Here is a 13640-nt window from a genome sequence, read left to right on the forward strand (position 1 = left end):
TTACAACTTGTTTTTTAATTTTTTTTCACACAATAGCTTTTATTGTATGTAATTTGCTTTAAAAGTTCAAACATTTATTCTTACATTGTCATGCAGTCTGTGTGTCTGAAAACTGTATGACCTATTTTATTTTATTTGTTCCTTGCAGAATGGTAATAATTGTTTCTTATTTGGTAATAAAAACCTTACTTTTGCTGAAATAACTGATCGCAAGAGTTTTGTTTTATTATCATAACATCGATTAATTTTTTTGAGAAAAGTGTAAGTCCTCAGCCTTTCAACCATATTGCTTTAAAACTACTTTCTTTATTTAAAGTAAATTATTAAATTTAAAAATTGTTGAGATTCTCTTATTTGACTCAATATCTTGTCTGTAATGAATCAAAAATAAATAAACAGATTGTCCTTATATGATATGAGTTATGATATGAGAATGTCAAAGTTGATGCTTACTGTTTACATTATATTTTTATTTTACAAATCATAAAAAGTTTTCTTTAATCAAAATTGTTTTCACCTCATAAATATACTTTAACTGCTACAACTTTTTAAGTCCTGGCTACCAAAGCTGTGGAGTTGGCTAATACGTATGAAGGAATTTAGCGTTTGGGACATAACATTTACAAAAAAGTGTCAAATCTAAGTACAATTGTTTGGAAGCAAATATTATTCGCACTGCAAATGGGAATCATTACATCAAATTTAATCATAGATATCAATGTCAGAAAAGTAAAAAAGAATAAATTCATGTATAAAGCTGACAGCAACAATCTCCTCATCATTACACGTATATAAAATGAAAATGCTTAAAACTCATAAATTGTGTAGTTACTTAAATTAAAGGTTTTAAAAACTAAACAATAAGGTACAAAACCCTGCTGCATTATTGAATATTGCGTCCACATGCTTGATAAAGACACCATAAATTATTTGCAATAAATTTATAAAAATAATTATAAAGCTATATTCTACTCATATATCCTACACCCACAACAAAACTTTATTCTAAAAAGGATATAAAAAAGTAAGAAATAAATATGTGTTTCAGGAAGTCCGAATAAAAAGAGAATGATAATACACAAAAACTTTTAAAGCAGCTAAATTTATTCTCACCTCATGTTCACTCATGCGTTTTTTAAATCGTATGTCGCAAGTGAAACATGCGCGAATTAATATTCGAAGATTTTCGCGAGAAAACTTGAAACCCGACTTGGCGAATGTAACATTGGCGAATTTCAAAATATGGTGCCAAAGAAGTGCCCGGGAGTCGACAATGTGTAAAGTCGCTTCCAGGAGTCCTTGTAGCGACTCGTGACCTACGAGATGAGAAGGCCTTCCAACTGCGTCATCAACCCCTCGTGACGTCACCATACTTCGATCATTCCCCGCGACATGTGACACTTTCTTCTTCGTTTGTTTTAGTCAGGCGTACTAGTATTTTGATTTGGATATTTGTAATCGAAACTCATTCTTATGCAATTAATTATTACAAAATTTTAAACAAGGTATGCCTCATCCATGTTGTGTACCAGCATGTCGAGGGAATTACAAAAATGGCCCTAAAGTCAGTGTTTTTAGCTTCCCTAAAAATGACGCATTGAGAGAAAAATGGATTCGCGCCATTAAAAGAGAGCATTTCAGTCCTACAAAACACAGCAAGGTAAGCATTATGCTAGTATTTTTCTTTTTTCTTTTTTTTTTCCTTTTCTTTCTCCCATATATTCTCTTGGCATTTGAAATTTTGGAATTTCTTCAAAGATTTAAACATGATTTAACCTATTCTTAATTGTTTTTAGGTGTGTGAAAAACATTTTAGTGAAGAAGACCTCCTTACAACTACATCTGCCTATGATAAGAAAACGGGCCTACTCATAGAAGCCGAACTAAAGATTAAGAAGTAAAATTTATTTTAAAATCAAGTATTTGTGTCTCTGGTTATATATTATATTCTAATTTTCTTTTTACTTATAGATTAAAGCCTAATGCAGTACCATCTCTCCATCCAAATTTACCGAAGCACTTCTCTTCCACAGCTGTTAGTAATCGAGAATCTTCGGATGACCGAAAATTAAGAAAGGAAATGGAAAGTATTCAAGCTGCAACAGCTGAAAATGTAAAACGTCAAGAATTGTATGATGCAACACAAAAATTTTCCTCTTTTTCAGACCTAAAGTCTAAGCTGCCGGATACGAAGAACTCCTGGAATATTATAAAAAGTGAGAGTTACATTCTTTTCATGTTATTAGATGTTCAGCCAGTACCAGAAGTAAATATCTCTTTATATATAGATTCCAATTGTGAAGTAAAAGCTTATGTTAAAAAAACAGAAATAAAAGTTTTAAAAAACTTTAAATTTCCACATCAACTTGTTGCTATTGATACAATAGATGATATTTTGAATGAATTAAAAAAATTAGCTTTGGATGCACCACCAACGGATAAAGATGTAAAAATAATTATAAATACTGTTAAAGAATTTTTAAAATCCCTTTTAAATGTCACAAGTGTATGCAACGATGTAATTTTATTCATTATCGATCAACTTTCTTACATAGGCGATGATAAGCATGCATACAGGTATTCTGCCGAAACTTTAATTTTTGCTTCCTTAATTTATACAATATCCCCTAATGCATATAGATTTGTACGTAAAAGTGGCAATATTATTTTACCACATCCAAACACAATAAGAAACATCTGCTTAAAATCAAATATTAGTCCGCAGTTCGAACAATCCGATGAATACTTTTTAAAGTATATCCAACAAAAGTTTAAATTTTTAAATGAAGACGATAAAACTGTCCTTATAATGCTAGATGAAATACACATAAAAGAATATTTTGATTATAAAAGTGGCAACATTGTAGGAACTTCTTATGATGGTAACTGTACTTCCAGTGCCCAAGTATTTATGTTGAAAAGTGTTCTCTCTTCTTATAAAGATGTAGTGCACGTCTTACCCGTAAAAAAAATAACTGGGGAAATACTCCACGAATTCCTAAATAAAGTAATACTGGGATTAGAAGAGTTAGGATTCTTTGTTATTTCTGTAACAACAGATAATAATTCCATAAACAGAAAAGCTATGTCCCTATTTGTTAATCCTCCTAAACTGCAATTTGTTTATCCTCACCCCATTGACAATAATAGACCTCTTTTTTTCTTAATTGATTTTGTGCACCTGTTAAAATGCATACGCAATAATTGGCTTAACCAAAAAAATCCCGATAAATGTTTTTTTTATCCTATGTTTGGTGAAAAATCAGGTAATGACGTAGGGCACAATTTTTACACTGCATCATTTTCAGCATTAAAAACGCTTTATGATATTGAACTCAATAGCCTTGCAAAATTTGGTTTTAAATTAAGTCTAAAATCTCTTAATCCTTCAAGTTTTGAAAGACAAAATGTTAAGTTAGTTTTGCAGATTTTTAATGAATTTGTCCCTCAAGGATTGCTTGAATTAGGTAAAAACCATAGTATTGTTCATTATGAAAATACTGCCAATTTTATAAAAATTATTAATAACTGGTGGAATATAGTAAATGTAAAAACTCCAACTAAAGGTTTTCACCTAAAAAATGAATTTCAATATCCCCTTTCCTATAAGAACGAAAGAAGCATAAACTTTTTAAACAAATTTTTAGACTGGTTGGATGCCTGGGAATCAATGAAATGTGATACAGGAATGTTTAGTAGAGAAACGCATGCAGCTCTAAAATTAAGTACTGAAGGTATTCTGCAACTTATGGATTATTGTGTCAATGAATTGAATTTTAAATATATTATGCCTGGGAAATTTCAAACCGATGATTTGGAAAGTAGATTTGGTTGTTATCGACAATTAGCTGGATGCCAATACAATATCTCAACTAGGCAGTTATTTGAATGTGAGGCAAAGCTCAGATTAAAGTCCCTTTTGTATTTAAACATCCCCACAAAATCATTTGGTCTTGTCCAAGTCACAGAGTTGCTACACAATGAACATTTTGCAGAAGAGTTTCAAAATGATAAGATATTCTCCTCTTTAAAAATTATGACACCTGATCTATCCTCTGCAAAAACTCAATTGCCTGTTATTGTGTATGTTGCAGGTTATTGTGCCTTTAGTGCTTTAAAAAAAACCAACTGTTTAGATTGTAGAGAAATTCATTTATTTGACAAAGAGCTACCTATATCTAAAGAATACAATTACACTCAAGCTCTTGACAGAGGGAGCCTCTTACTTCCAAAAAAACATGTGGTAAATGCGGTTCTGTTAAATTATATTATTGTAAAGAAGTTATGTTTTGAATATGAGGCCGAATTTAACAAACGAATTAATCAGCGAAATGTTGTTACAAATTTAACTAAAAATTATCTTGTAGAAAAGGATTTGCTTGGAAATGAGGAATTTTGCCCCTCTGGACATTATATGGAAAAATTTTTGGATATGGTTGTTTGGTCTTCCACTAATGTATTTTTAAACAACTACACGAAAACAAAAAATGATGCTTTACTGAAGGAGAAAAAAAACGCAGCTTTATTAGCTGAAGTAAAGAGAAATAAGAGAAAAATTGAAACATTAAGCAAGAATAAATAATACTAAGCATTAGTTAATCCTCAGACATAATAAACACTAAATTTTCAATAAGCAACTTTGTGCATGTCAATTTTTAGTTAAAACATTATTATACATAATTTTTGAGTTGTTAGGTTTTTATTTTTATTATCCAGAAGAAAATTATTTTATATCATTAAATATATTTTTATTAGTTTTTTTTATTTTTACTTTAATTTATTAAATAAAAAATAAACTAAAATAAATTAAACACTTCTACAAAACGTTAAACTCTCTACAAAATTAAAATAATTAAATAATGAAACAAAATAATTATTTTGTAATGTTTGATCACTGTTTCTCTGCAATATCAAATTTGTTATAAATACACTTCAGTAATATTGTTATGTTAAAATCCATATTATATTTCAACAATTGTATTAAAATTTTAATCACTCTTAGTTTAAAACTTGGAATTTTTTCTAATTGTACTTCAATAATTGTATTATTGAAAATCTTTTATATTTTTCTAAGCATTTAATGCAATTTTTAACACTCATTGTCTAATGATTTTTATAATGATTTACAATATATTTCAATGTTTATTTTTAAGTAGGTAAGAAATGGAATCTAATTTTTTTTTCATTTGTTGTGATAGAAATAATGTCAAAATAAGCATTAAAAGTTTGTTGTTACTTTTTTGTGTAATAAAGTATTCCTTTTTTGTGATTTACCATGTTTATTTTTCTATTAGTATTCGATAGGAAATTTTTATTCTGTTCACAAATAAAATATTCAAAAATGGTATCTAAGCTCCAAAAATCACTCTTAGTTTAAAACTTGGAATTTTTTCTAATTCTACTTCAATAATTGTATCATTGAAATTCTTTTATATCTTTCTAAGCATTTATTGCAATTTTTAACACTCATTGTCTAATGATTTTTATAATGATATACAATATATTTCAATGTTTATTTTTAAGTAGGTAAGAAATGGAATCTAATTTTTTTTTCATTTGTTGTGATAGAAATAATGTCAAAATAAGCATTAAAAGTTTGTTGTTACTTTTTTGTGTAATAAAGTATTCCTTTTTTGTGATTTACCATGTTTCTTTTTTTATTTAGTATTTGATATGAAATTTTTATTCTGTTCACAAATAAAATATTCAAAAATGATATCTAAGCTCCAAAAATCACTTTTTTCTTAAGGACTGTGATTCATATATTTGTACGGATAACATATTTTTTGATTATCACGAATTTTTTAGTTTTCAAATTTTTCTTTTAACAGTTTTATTAATTAAATTTAAAGAGAAAGAAAAAAAGGTTTCAGTCCTTGTTCCCAACTATTTTTGCGGCATTTTAATGAGTGTCTAATATTATATGAAGAGACAAAGTAGAAATAATTATATTAGGAAATCTTTCCCCATGTTAAAAGCTCGCAACAAGCGCAGAGGAATGATCGAAGTACAGTGACGTCACGAAAGAGTTGTAAGGCCTTCTCATTCTCGAAGGTCACGAGCGACTTTACACATTGTCGACTCCCGGGCACTTCTTTGGCACCATATTTTGAAATTCGCCAATGTTACATTCGCCAAGTCGGGTTTCAAGTTTTCTCGCGAAAATCTTCGAATATTAATTCGCGCATGTTTCACTTGCGACATACGATTTAAAAAACGCATGAGTGAACATGAGGTGAGAATAAATTTAGCTGCTTTAAAAGTTTTTGTGTATTATCATTCTCTTTTTATTCGGACTTCCTGAAACACATATTTATTTCTTACTTTTTTATATCCTTTTTAGAATAAAGTTTTGTTGTGGGTGTAGGATATATGAGTAGAATATAGCTTTATAATTATTTTTATAAATTTATTGCAAATAATTTATGGTGTCTTTATCAAGCATGTGGACGCAATATTCAATAATGCAGCAGGGTTTTGTACCTTATTGTTTAGTTTTTAAAACCTTTAATTTAAGTAACTACACAATTTATGAGTTTTAAGCATTTTCATTTTATATACGTGTAATGATGAGGAGATTGTTGCTGTCAGCTTTATACATGAATTTATTCTTTTTTACTTTTCTGACATTGATATCTATGATTAAATTTGATGTAATGATTCCCATTTGCAGTGCGAATAATATTTGCTTCCAAACAATTGTACTTAGATTTGACACTTTTTTGTAAATGTTATGTCCCAAACGCTAAATTCCTTCATACGTATTAGCCAACTCCACAGCTTTGGTAGCCAGGACTTAAAAAGTTGTAGCAGTTAAAGTATATTTATGAGGTGAAAACAATTTTGATTAAAGAAAACTTTTTATGATTTGTAAAATAAAAATATAATGTAAACAGTAAGCATCAACTTTGACATTCTCATATCATAACTCATATCATATAAGGACAATCTGTTTATTTATTTTTGATTCATTACAGACAAGATATTGAGTCAAATAAGAGAATCTCAACAATTTTTAAATTTAATAATTTACTTTAAATAAAGAAAGTAGTTTTAAAGCAATATGGTTGAAAGGCTGAGGACTTACACTTTTCTCAAAAAAATTAATCGATGTTATGATAATAAAACAAAACTCTTGCGATCAGTTATTTCAGCAAAAGTAAGGTTTTTATTACCAAATAAGAAACAATTATTACCATTCTGCAAGGAACAAATAAAATAAAATAGGTCATACAGTTTTCAGACACACAGACTGCATGACAATGTAAGAATAAATGTTTGAACTTTTAAAGCAAATTACATACAATAAAAGCTATTGTGTGAAAAAAAATTAAAAAACAAGTTGTAACAAATGAGACTATTATACAATTCCAGCAACTTAAAAATTCTTTTGGAATTTTAAAGACTAATGGATACTATTAAATAATAACAGAAAAATTTTCTGCGTCTCTTTTGTCTCATTTTTGAAGCAGAATATAAATTAAAATACACATTTCACTTTTACTGATCCTGCTTTTCTCTGAATCGTTCTTATTGAATCATCATGTTAATCATGTTAAATTACGTTACATTAAGTTAGTAAATGTGTTTTCGTACTTAGGAGGAAAAAAAGGCCTAATTTTAGATTGACAATAAATGTAATAATTTTCATAGTATTTTTTCCATATCTTATTTAGAAGCCCAAAAATTGAATAAAGAAATTATAAAATATATAGACCAATTGTTGAGTTATAGAATCTAATAAGCTAAAGTAGTTATAAAATTATGAATAAAAAGTTACAAGATGGATAAGTTATGAAATTAATGAAGCATAGAATGAAAGGATAAATATATATAGCAAAATATATGATAAAATTAATTAGAAAACAATTAAAACGAAGGTGAGTAATTTCAGATATATACAAATAATAGTGATAGAAGCAAGAAAAATGGAAAATATCGGAATTTTCCCTGACAAATTTAAGAAACATTAAAAAAAGTTGAGCAGCCACAACTTTAAGTTTTAATAAATATGATTTGATGTTATGAAAAATAAATTAACTATACGAAAATAGTAGTGAATATGTCATAGATTTGTTTCTTTATGACATGGCTTTACTAAAAATATTTTTCTCCTTGTTTTCATAATAGCACGCATTTTACAGAAAATATTTGAACAAATTTAATGAAAATATTTTCAAATTTTTTTAAGGACTCTCTTATGAAGAAAATATTGTCAATCAAAAGTTGTTCAGTATAAAATATATGCAATTTTTTTAAGATATTGTAAGCATTTTGAAGAATACATATTTTTTCCAAAATAGAAACAATTGAAAAAACCTGGTAAAAATGAAGGAAATAAAAATAATTATTTTTCAAACTGCTTAAATTTTTTTTAATACTTTTATCTTCAAAAATATGTACACTTAATAATGTGATGATTTATATAGGGGATTATTTTTTTAAACTTTGTTTATTAATTAAGATATTCAAAAGAAATTGATTATTCTGAAGATATAAATATTTTATTATTCCAGATTTTTATTTAATTTACAAGAATAGTTTCTATTTGAAAATTTTTTTATCCGAAATATGTGTGTAATTAGCTGAAATAATTGTGTGTATGTAACTTTTTCTTTACAGAAGGACGAAGTATTTTGATCTCGTTATTTGAATTTTTCTAGTCTTAAACGAGGATAAAATTTTAAATTAATTCAACAAGCAACTTTTAAACATATCCATGAGCGCGAAGATTCGTTTATGACTTTTGCGAGTGCTGTATTGCGTCGAGCGTAGGGTTGCCTCTGAGTGAGGGTTACTAGATAAGGCGGTGAAACAGTTGACAAATTAAACTGCGGCGAGTGGAGGTGCCCGGGAGTCGACAATTTGTAAAGTCGCCTCCTGCGAAGAAAGTAGGAGATAAGGAGCAGGTGGCGAAGGATTGAAGTGACTGATAAATCAACGCTTCTAGGAGAGTGGAATTACCCTGTGAGAAAAGAAATGTAGATTTGTACACAGTTGCAAATTCGGACACCCCCGATATAAAATTTAAAACCAATCCGGTGTAGGCTAAAATATGAGTTTGTTTTCAGAAAGGATTTGAAAGAAAAAAGTAGAACAAAAGAGATAATACCACGTGAGAGATAACAGCGGGGGTTATGTGGAAAGGGATGCTATGTAATTTTTACTTTATAGCAATACTTGTAGTTTGGAATTTTTAACCAGAATATTTTTTTTATTTACGTACAGGATGAATTAAAAAGTCAAGTTAATAAAAGTCCATGTTAGAAGTGATGTCAAAATTGACAGGGTTTTTGGGAAGAAATAAGGTCAGTACCGTAACTTCACCCTTCAGGATTTTCGGCCGGGGCCCATTCTAAAAATGTGTGTACTTCATCTCTAATCGTTATTTTAGCTATTTATGTATCATGTCATTATGTATTATGTATCGGTGGCATGGCATTGATGTATGCCATGCCACCAAGGGTTCACACATAGAACACCTGTAATGTATGTAAGTAAAACTTGAATAGTTTCACATGTTTCTTTTTTTCATATTCGTCTTCTTTTTTTTACTATAACGCTTCGAAACCCCGGTGGGAATTATGAATAACCCTGTATATTTATGAAAATGACTTACTTGTTCACATATAACTGGGACTACAAAATATTGTAAATTTAACACTAGAATCAGGGCTCGAAAAACAGCCCGTCCGCCCGTCCTCGGCGGTCAAAAATTTCCCGCGGGCAACGAATTTCTCGAATCCGACGTCCGCGTGGACGGCCATTTTCCCGTTAATTTTCGTGATACATTTTCAATTCTTGTTATTAGAATTGATGTTTTCTCTGTCTGGGAGTACTGCAGTGTTTGAAAGGGGCTTTTCAGCAATAAACTTACAGAAAAAAAACCCACATTACTTACTGGTCTTAAACAAGAAGCGTTAAACGTAATTATGAACATCTACCTAAATGGAAAACCCCCTTCCGATTTCTATGCAGAAACCTCTGTAAATCATTGGCTTGATTGTAGAACTGGCAAACGTCATATTTGATTCATTTAAAAAACGCAGAACCCTCGGATAAATTGACATTCCAGATAACTTGACCTTAGTCATTTAAATTATTTCATAAAAGAAATACGTACTAGGTTACTATTATTAACCTAGTATTTCGTTTATTACTGCATAATATAATCCAAGTAACTACTAATTCATTGTGTAAATTTACATAAATGTTTGTAATAAATAAGAGAAAATTATAATAAATGTTTGTAATACATAAGAGAAAATTATATTTTTATTTATTTAGAAGCTACGGGCTAGTTTCAAAGGAGGACGGGTACATTGTTGGGCAAGTCGTCCTCGGGGACGGGTAAAATTTCTGAGTTTTTTCGAGCCCTGACTAGAAAGTAAAATGTTATCTTATTTAAAAAGAATTCCTTTTTGGTTACGAAACACAAATAAGTGTTTAAAGACAATTTAACAATTTTTCAATAATTTTTTTTAAAAAAAACCTAAAAAAAAAAGGAAATTAATGTAAAATTTAAAAAAAATCATAAAATTAATGTTTATAATTTGCGCAAAATATAAATCCATCCATCATTTAAAGCACAGCCCACTAAATTTTCTAATCTGTTGTTAATTAATAAAAATTAATAATAAAATCATTATTTTTTTTTCTTCTTCAATATTGTTTATTGACCGGGAAACTTTATTTACTTCACCGGATTTTTTTTTTTTTTTTTTTTTTTTGAGCAGTAAATTTTTAATCAAATCAACTGTTTAATGTGGAGCATCCATCAATGTTGGAAATCACGCCCGATTCACCATTGAAGGGTCATCTATCAAAAGGTAGAATCAATGTCTTATATACAAGGGTATTTAATATTTATAGTGGTAGTTCTTTCCTCTTCAATAAAGCAAGTTGAGACATCCAACTCCTCAAAAAAAAATTTATAATGTAGAGAAAGTCCTTTCGGCCACGCCTACTGGTACAAGGTTACTGATATCAATCCAATAACTAGTGAGGAAAGCGAGATCAAAACAACTAAGGATATCGAGGAAAGCTTGAAAATTTTTCTCCTTATCGTCTTACAACCCCTCTTTTTCTTCCAGCCATCAAACGTGTTTTGAAATCTTCAGTCCCGCTTTCTTCTTTAGTAATTCAAAGAATTTCGTAATAATTTTTTGTTTTAAATTGCTTTAAAATTAATTTGATTAGTTAGCCCTATTGCGTGTATTTTAGATGATTCTAAAAATATTCATCTTTAAGCCTGGTTATGAGTGAAAATATCTTAATAAAAGGGTAAACATAGAAACACGCGATAGTTTAGCGTAGTCAAGACGATAGTTGAATAAAAAATGGCAACTATAACTGCTTTATCTAGTTAAAGCATCTCATTTCTTCTCTCTTTATTAGAGTCTCTGGCCAAATCATTAGACGCTAAGATTCTATGTAAAATCTTAACTATCAGGCGATACTCTATACAGTTGTATTGTTTTTACGTGACTTTTTGCACTTGGCTACGGTCGTGTATCAATTGGTTACATTAGAAGAGATATCATATAAATTAGAGGATATATTATATAAATATAGAATATTTATTATAACAGATATTATATTATAACAATTAGACCAAATTATTCGACTCTCTGTAGTATATTAATAATTAAATGTTTTGCACGAGTTTATACTTTTATATTTGAACATACATGTAATGGATTTTTATTGAGGAGATTTTTTACATTTGCATTTATTTTTAACGTATTGCATGACAATGTTAACCCATTGATACACTAACGTAAGCAAGTGCAAACCGGTTTCAGTCACATAAAAATAATAAAACTCTATAATATTTCATTATAATTAAGATTTTACATAGAATCTTACAGTGCGTCGAATAATATGGCCAGGAACTGTATATCAAACAAAGTTATTTACTTTTAAATACTCAATTTTTTCAGATCTTCGCTGGGCCCATATCCAAGAGGTCGTGGGTTCGATCCTCGCCTGCCGAAGACTCCCTGTGTAGTAAATGGTGACTGATGCACGTTAAATCTGTCGAGTCTCAAAGTCCTCCATGCTCCCACAACAAATCAATACCTCTGGGGGTACTGATCCAGGAGTTTCCCTGTCTTCTGGATAGGTTCAAAATTACAAGGCTACGGAGTTGAACGTAAGTAGTCGTAAACCCATGAAATTGGGTCGGCTGTTCAACGACGGTTATAAAATAAAATAAAAAAATACAAAAGAGAGGCAACTTCAGTTCATTTCAATCAATAAAGATGAAACGTTTTGCTATTACCACATGATATATATGAAAATAAATTATATTTTGACCACCAGGAGATATATCTATAAAGCATTTTTGAAAAGTATTTTATTTTATCCTTGTCTTTCTCCATATAATAGTTAGCACAGGTGTCACTGAAATTGAAGATGGTGTAAAATACGATATGAGGCGGTAACAATATTCTGTATGGCCTACACTTAATGTATAATGTATACTATTGTTTACTTCATCTATAGGTATTCCTCTTTTATTATTATTGATTGCTGGTTTTAAGGGGATCATTTGGTGGACACTTTAATAACTTTTTTTACTTTTTGGGTTCAACTGACAATGTTGATACTAATACCAGATCAAAGGTTAGCTGTCGAAATTTCAAAAAATATATACATAAGCTGAGAAATATTTATAAAGCATTTTTAAAAAAATATTTTATTTTGTCCCTGTCTCTCTCAGTATAATAGTTAGCACAGATGTCGCTGAAATCGAAGATGGTGTAAAATACGATATGAGGCGGGAACAATATTCTGTATGGCCTACATGTATTGTATAGTATTGTCTATTTCGACTATAGGCATTCCTATCCATTGCTTTCTAATTATTATTATTAATAGCTGGTTTTAAGGGGATCATTTGGTGGACACTTTAATAATTTTTTATAATTTTTCGGGTTCAAATGACAACTTCGATACTAATACCAAATTAGAGGATAAGTGTCAAAATTTCGAAAAATATATACATATGCTGAGAAATATCTATAAAGCATTTTTGAAAAATATTTCATTTTGGCCCTGTCTCTCTCCATATAATACTAGTTAGCACAGGTGTCGCTGAAATCGAAGATGGTGTGAAATACGATATGAGGAGCTAACAAAATTCTGTATGGCCTACATTTAATGTATACTATTGTCTACTTCGTCTATAGGTGTTCCTTTCTATTTATTATTGATTGCTGCCAATTATTAATAATTTTTTATAATTTTTGGGTTCAACTGACAACGTTGATACTAATACCAGATCAAAGGTTAGCTGTCGAAATTTCGAAACATATATGCATGTGCCACTAAGAAATATATATAAAGCATTTTTAAAAAATATTTTACTGAATAGACCCCTGGATCAGTACAGCCAGAGATATTGATTTGTAATGGGAACTTGGAGGACATTGTGACCTCGATAGATTTAACGTGCAGAAGTCACTATGGATGGTGTTTTCTACACTAGGGAACGCTGCAAGCTCGGGACTGCCTAAATTTCCGGGTTACTGTTTCAGTTGTATTATAAAGCCATTTGGCATCATTGTGTTTTAAGATTCTTGCAAACAATGTATTTGATTACTTATATTTACAATGCTAACAATACTTGTGTTTAC

General features: G+C 29.5%; 1 protein-coding gene across 1 annotated transcript; it reads left to right on the plus strand.

The window, feature by feature from the left end:
- The first annotated feature begins 1310 nt into the window (after positions 1–1310).
- LOC147806869 (uncharacterized) lies at positions 1311–5639 on the plus strand. Its single transcript, XM_087167356.1, has 3 exons — positions 1311–1660; positions 1797–1897; positions 1972–5639. Exons 1-3 carry the CDS (start codon positions 1508–1510, stop codon positions 4580–4582), a joined length of 2865 nt encoding a protein of 954 aa, XP_087023482.1. The 5' UTR covers positions 1311–1507; the 3' UTR covers positions 4583–5639.
- The last annotated feature ends 8001 nt before the right edge of the window (positions 5640–13640 follow it).

The sequence above is a fragment of the Parasteatoda tepidariorum genome, chromosome 7 (assembly GCF_982258835.1).
Source record: "Parasteatoda tepidariorum strain Cologne lab strain chromosome 7, Ptep-v5.0, whole genome shotgun sequence".
In the NCBI taxonomy this organism is placed as follows: domain Eukaryota; kingdom Metazoa; phylum Arthropoda; class Arachnida; order Araneae; family Theridiidae; genus Parasteatoda; species Parasteatoda tepidariorum.

What these genes read in the sequence shown, in the direction of transcription:
- LOC147806869 (XM_087167356.1), top strand. Translation starts at nt 1,508, where the DNA reads ATGCCTCATCCATGTTGTGTACCAGCATGTCGAGGGAATTACAAAAAT. An exon ending in GTCCTACAAAACACAGCAAG is followed by an intron (nt 1,661 to 1,796) that starts GTAAGCATTATG and finishes AATTGTTTTTAG; the next exon opens with GTGTGTGAAAAACATTTTAG. An exon ending in GCCGAACTAAAGATTAAGAA is followed by an intron (nt 1,898 to 1,971) that starts GTAAAATTTATT and finishes TTTTACTTATAG; the next exon opens with ATTAAAGCCTAATGCAGTAC.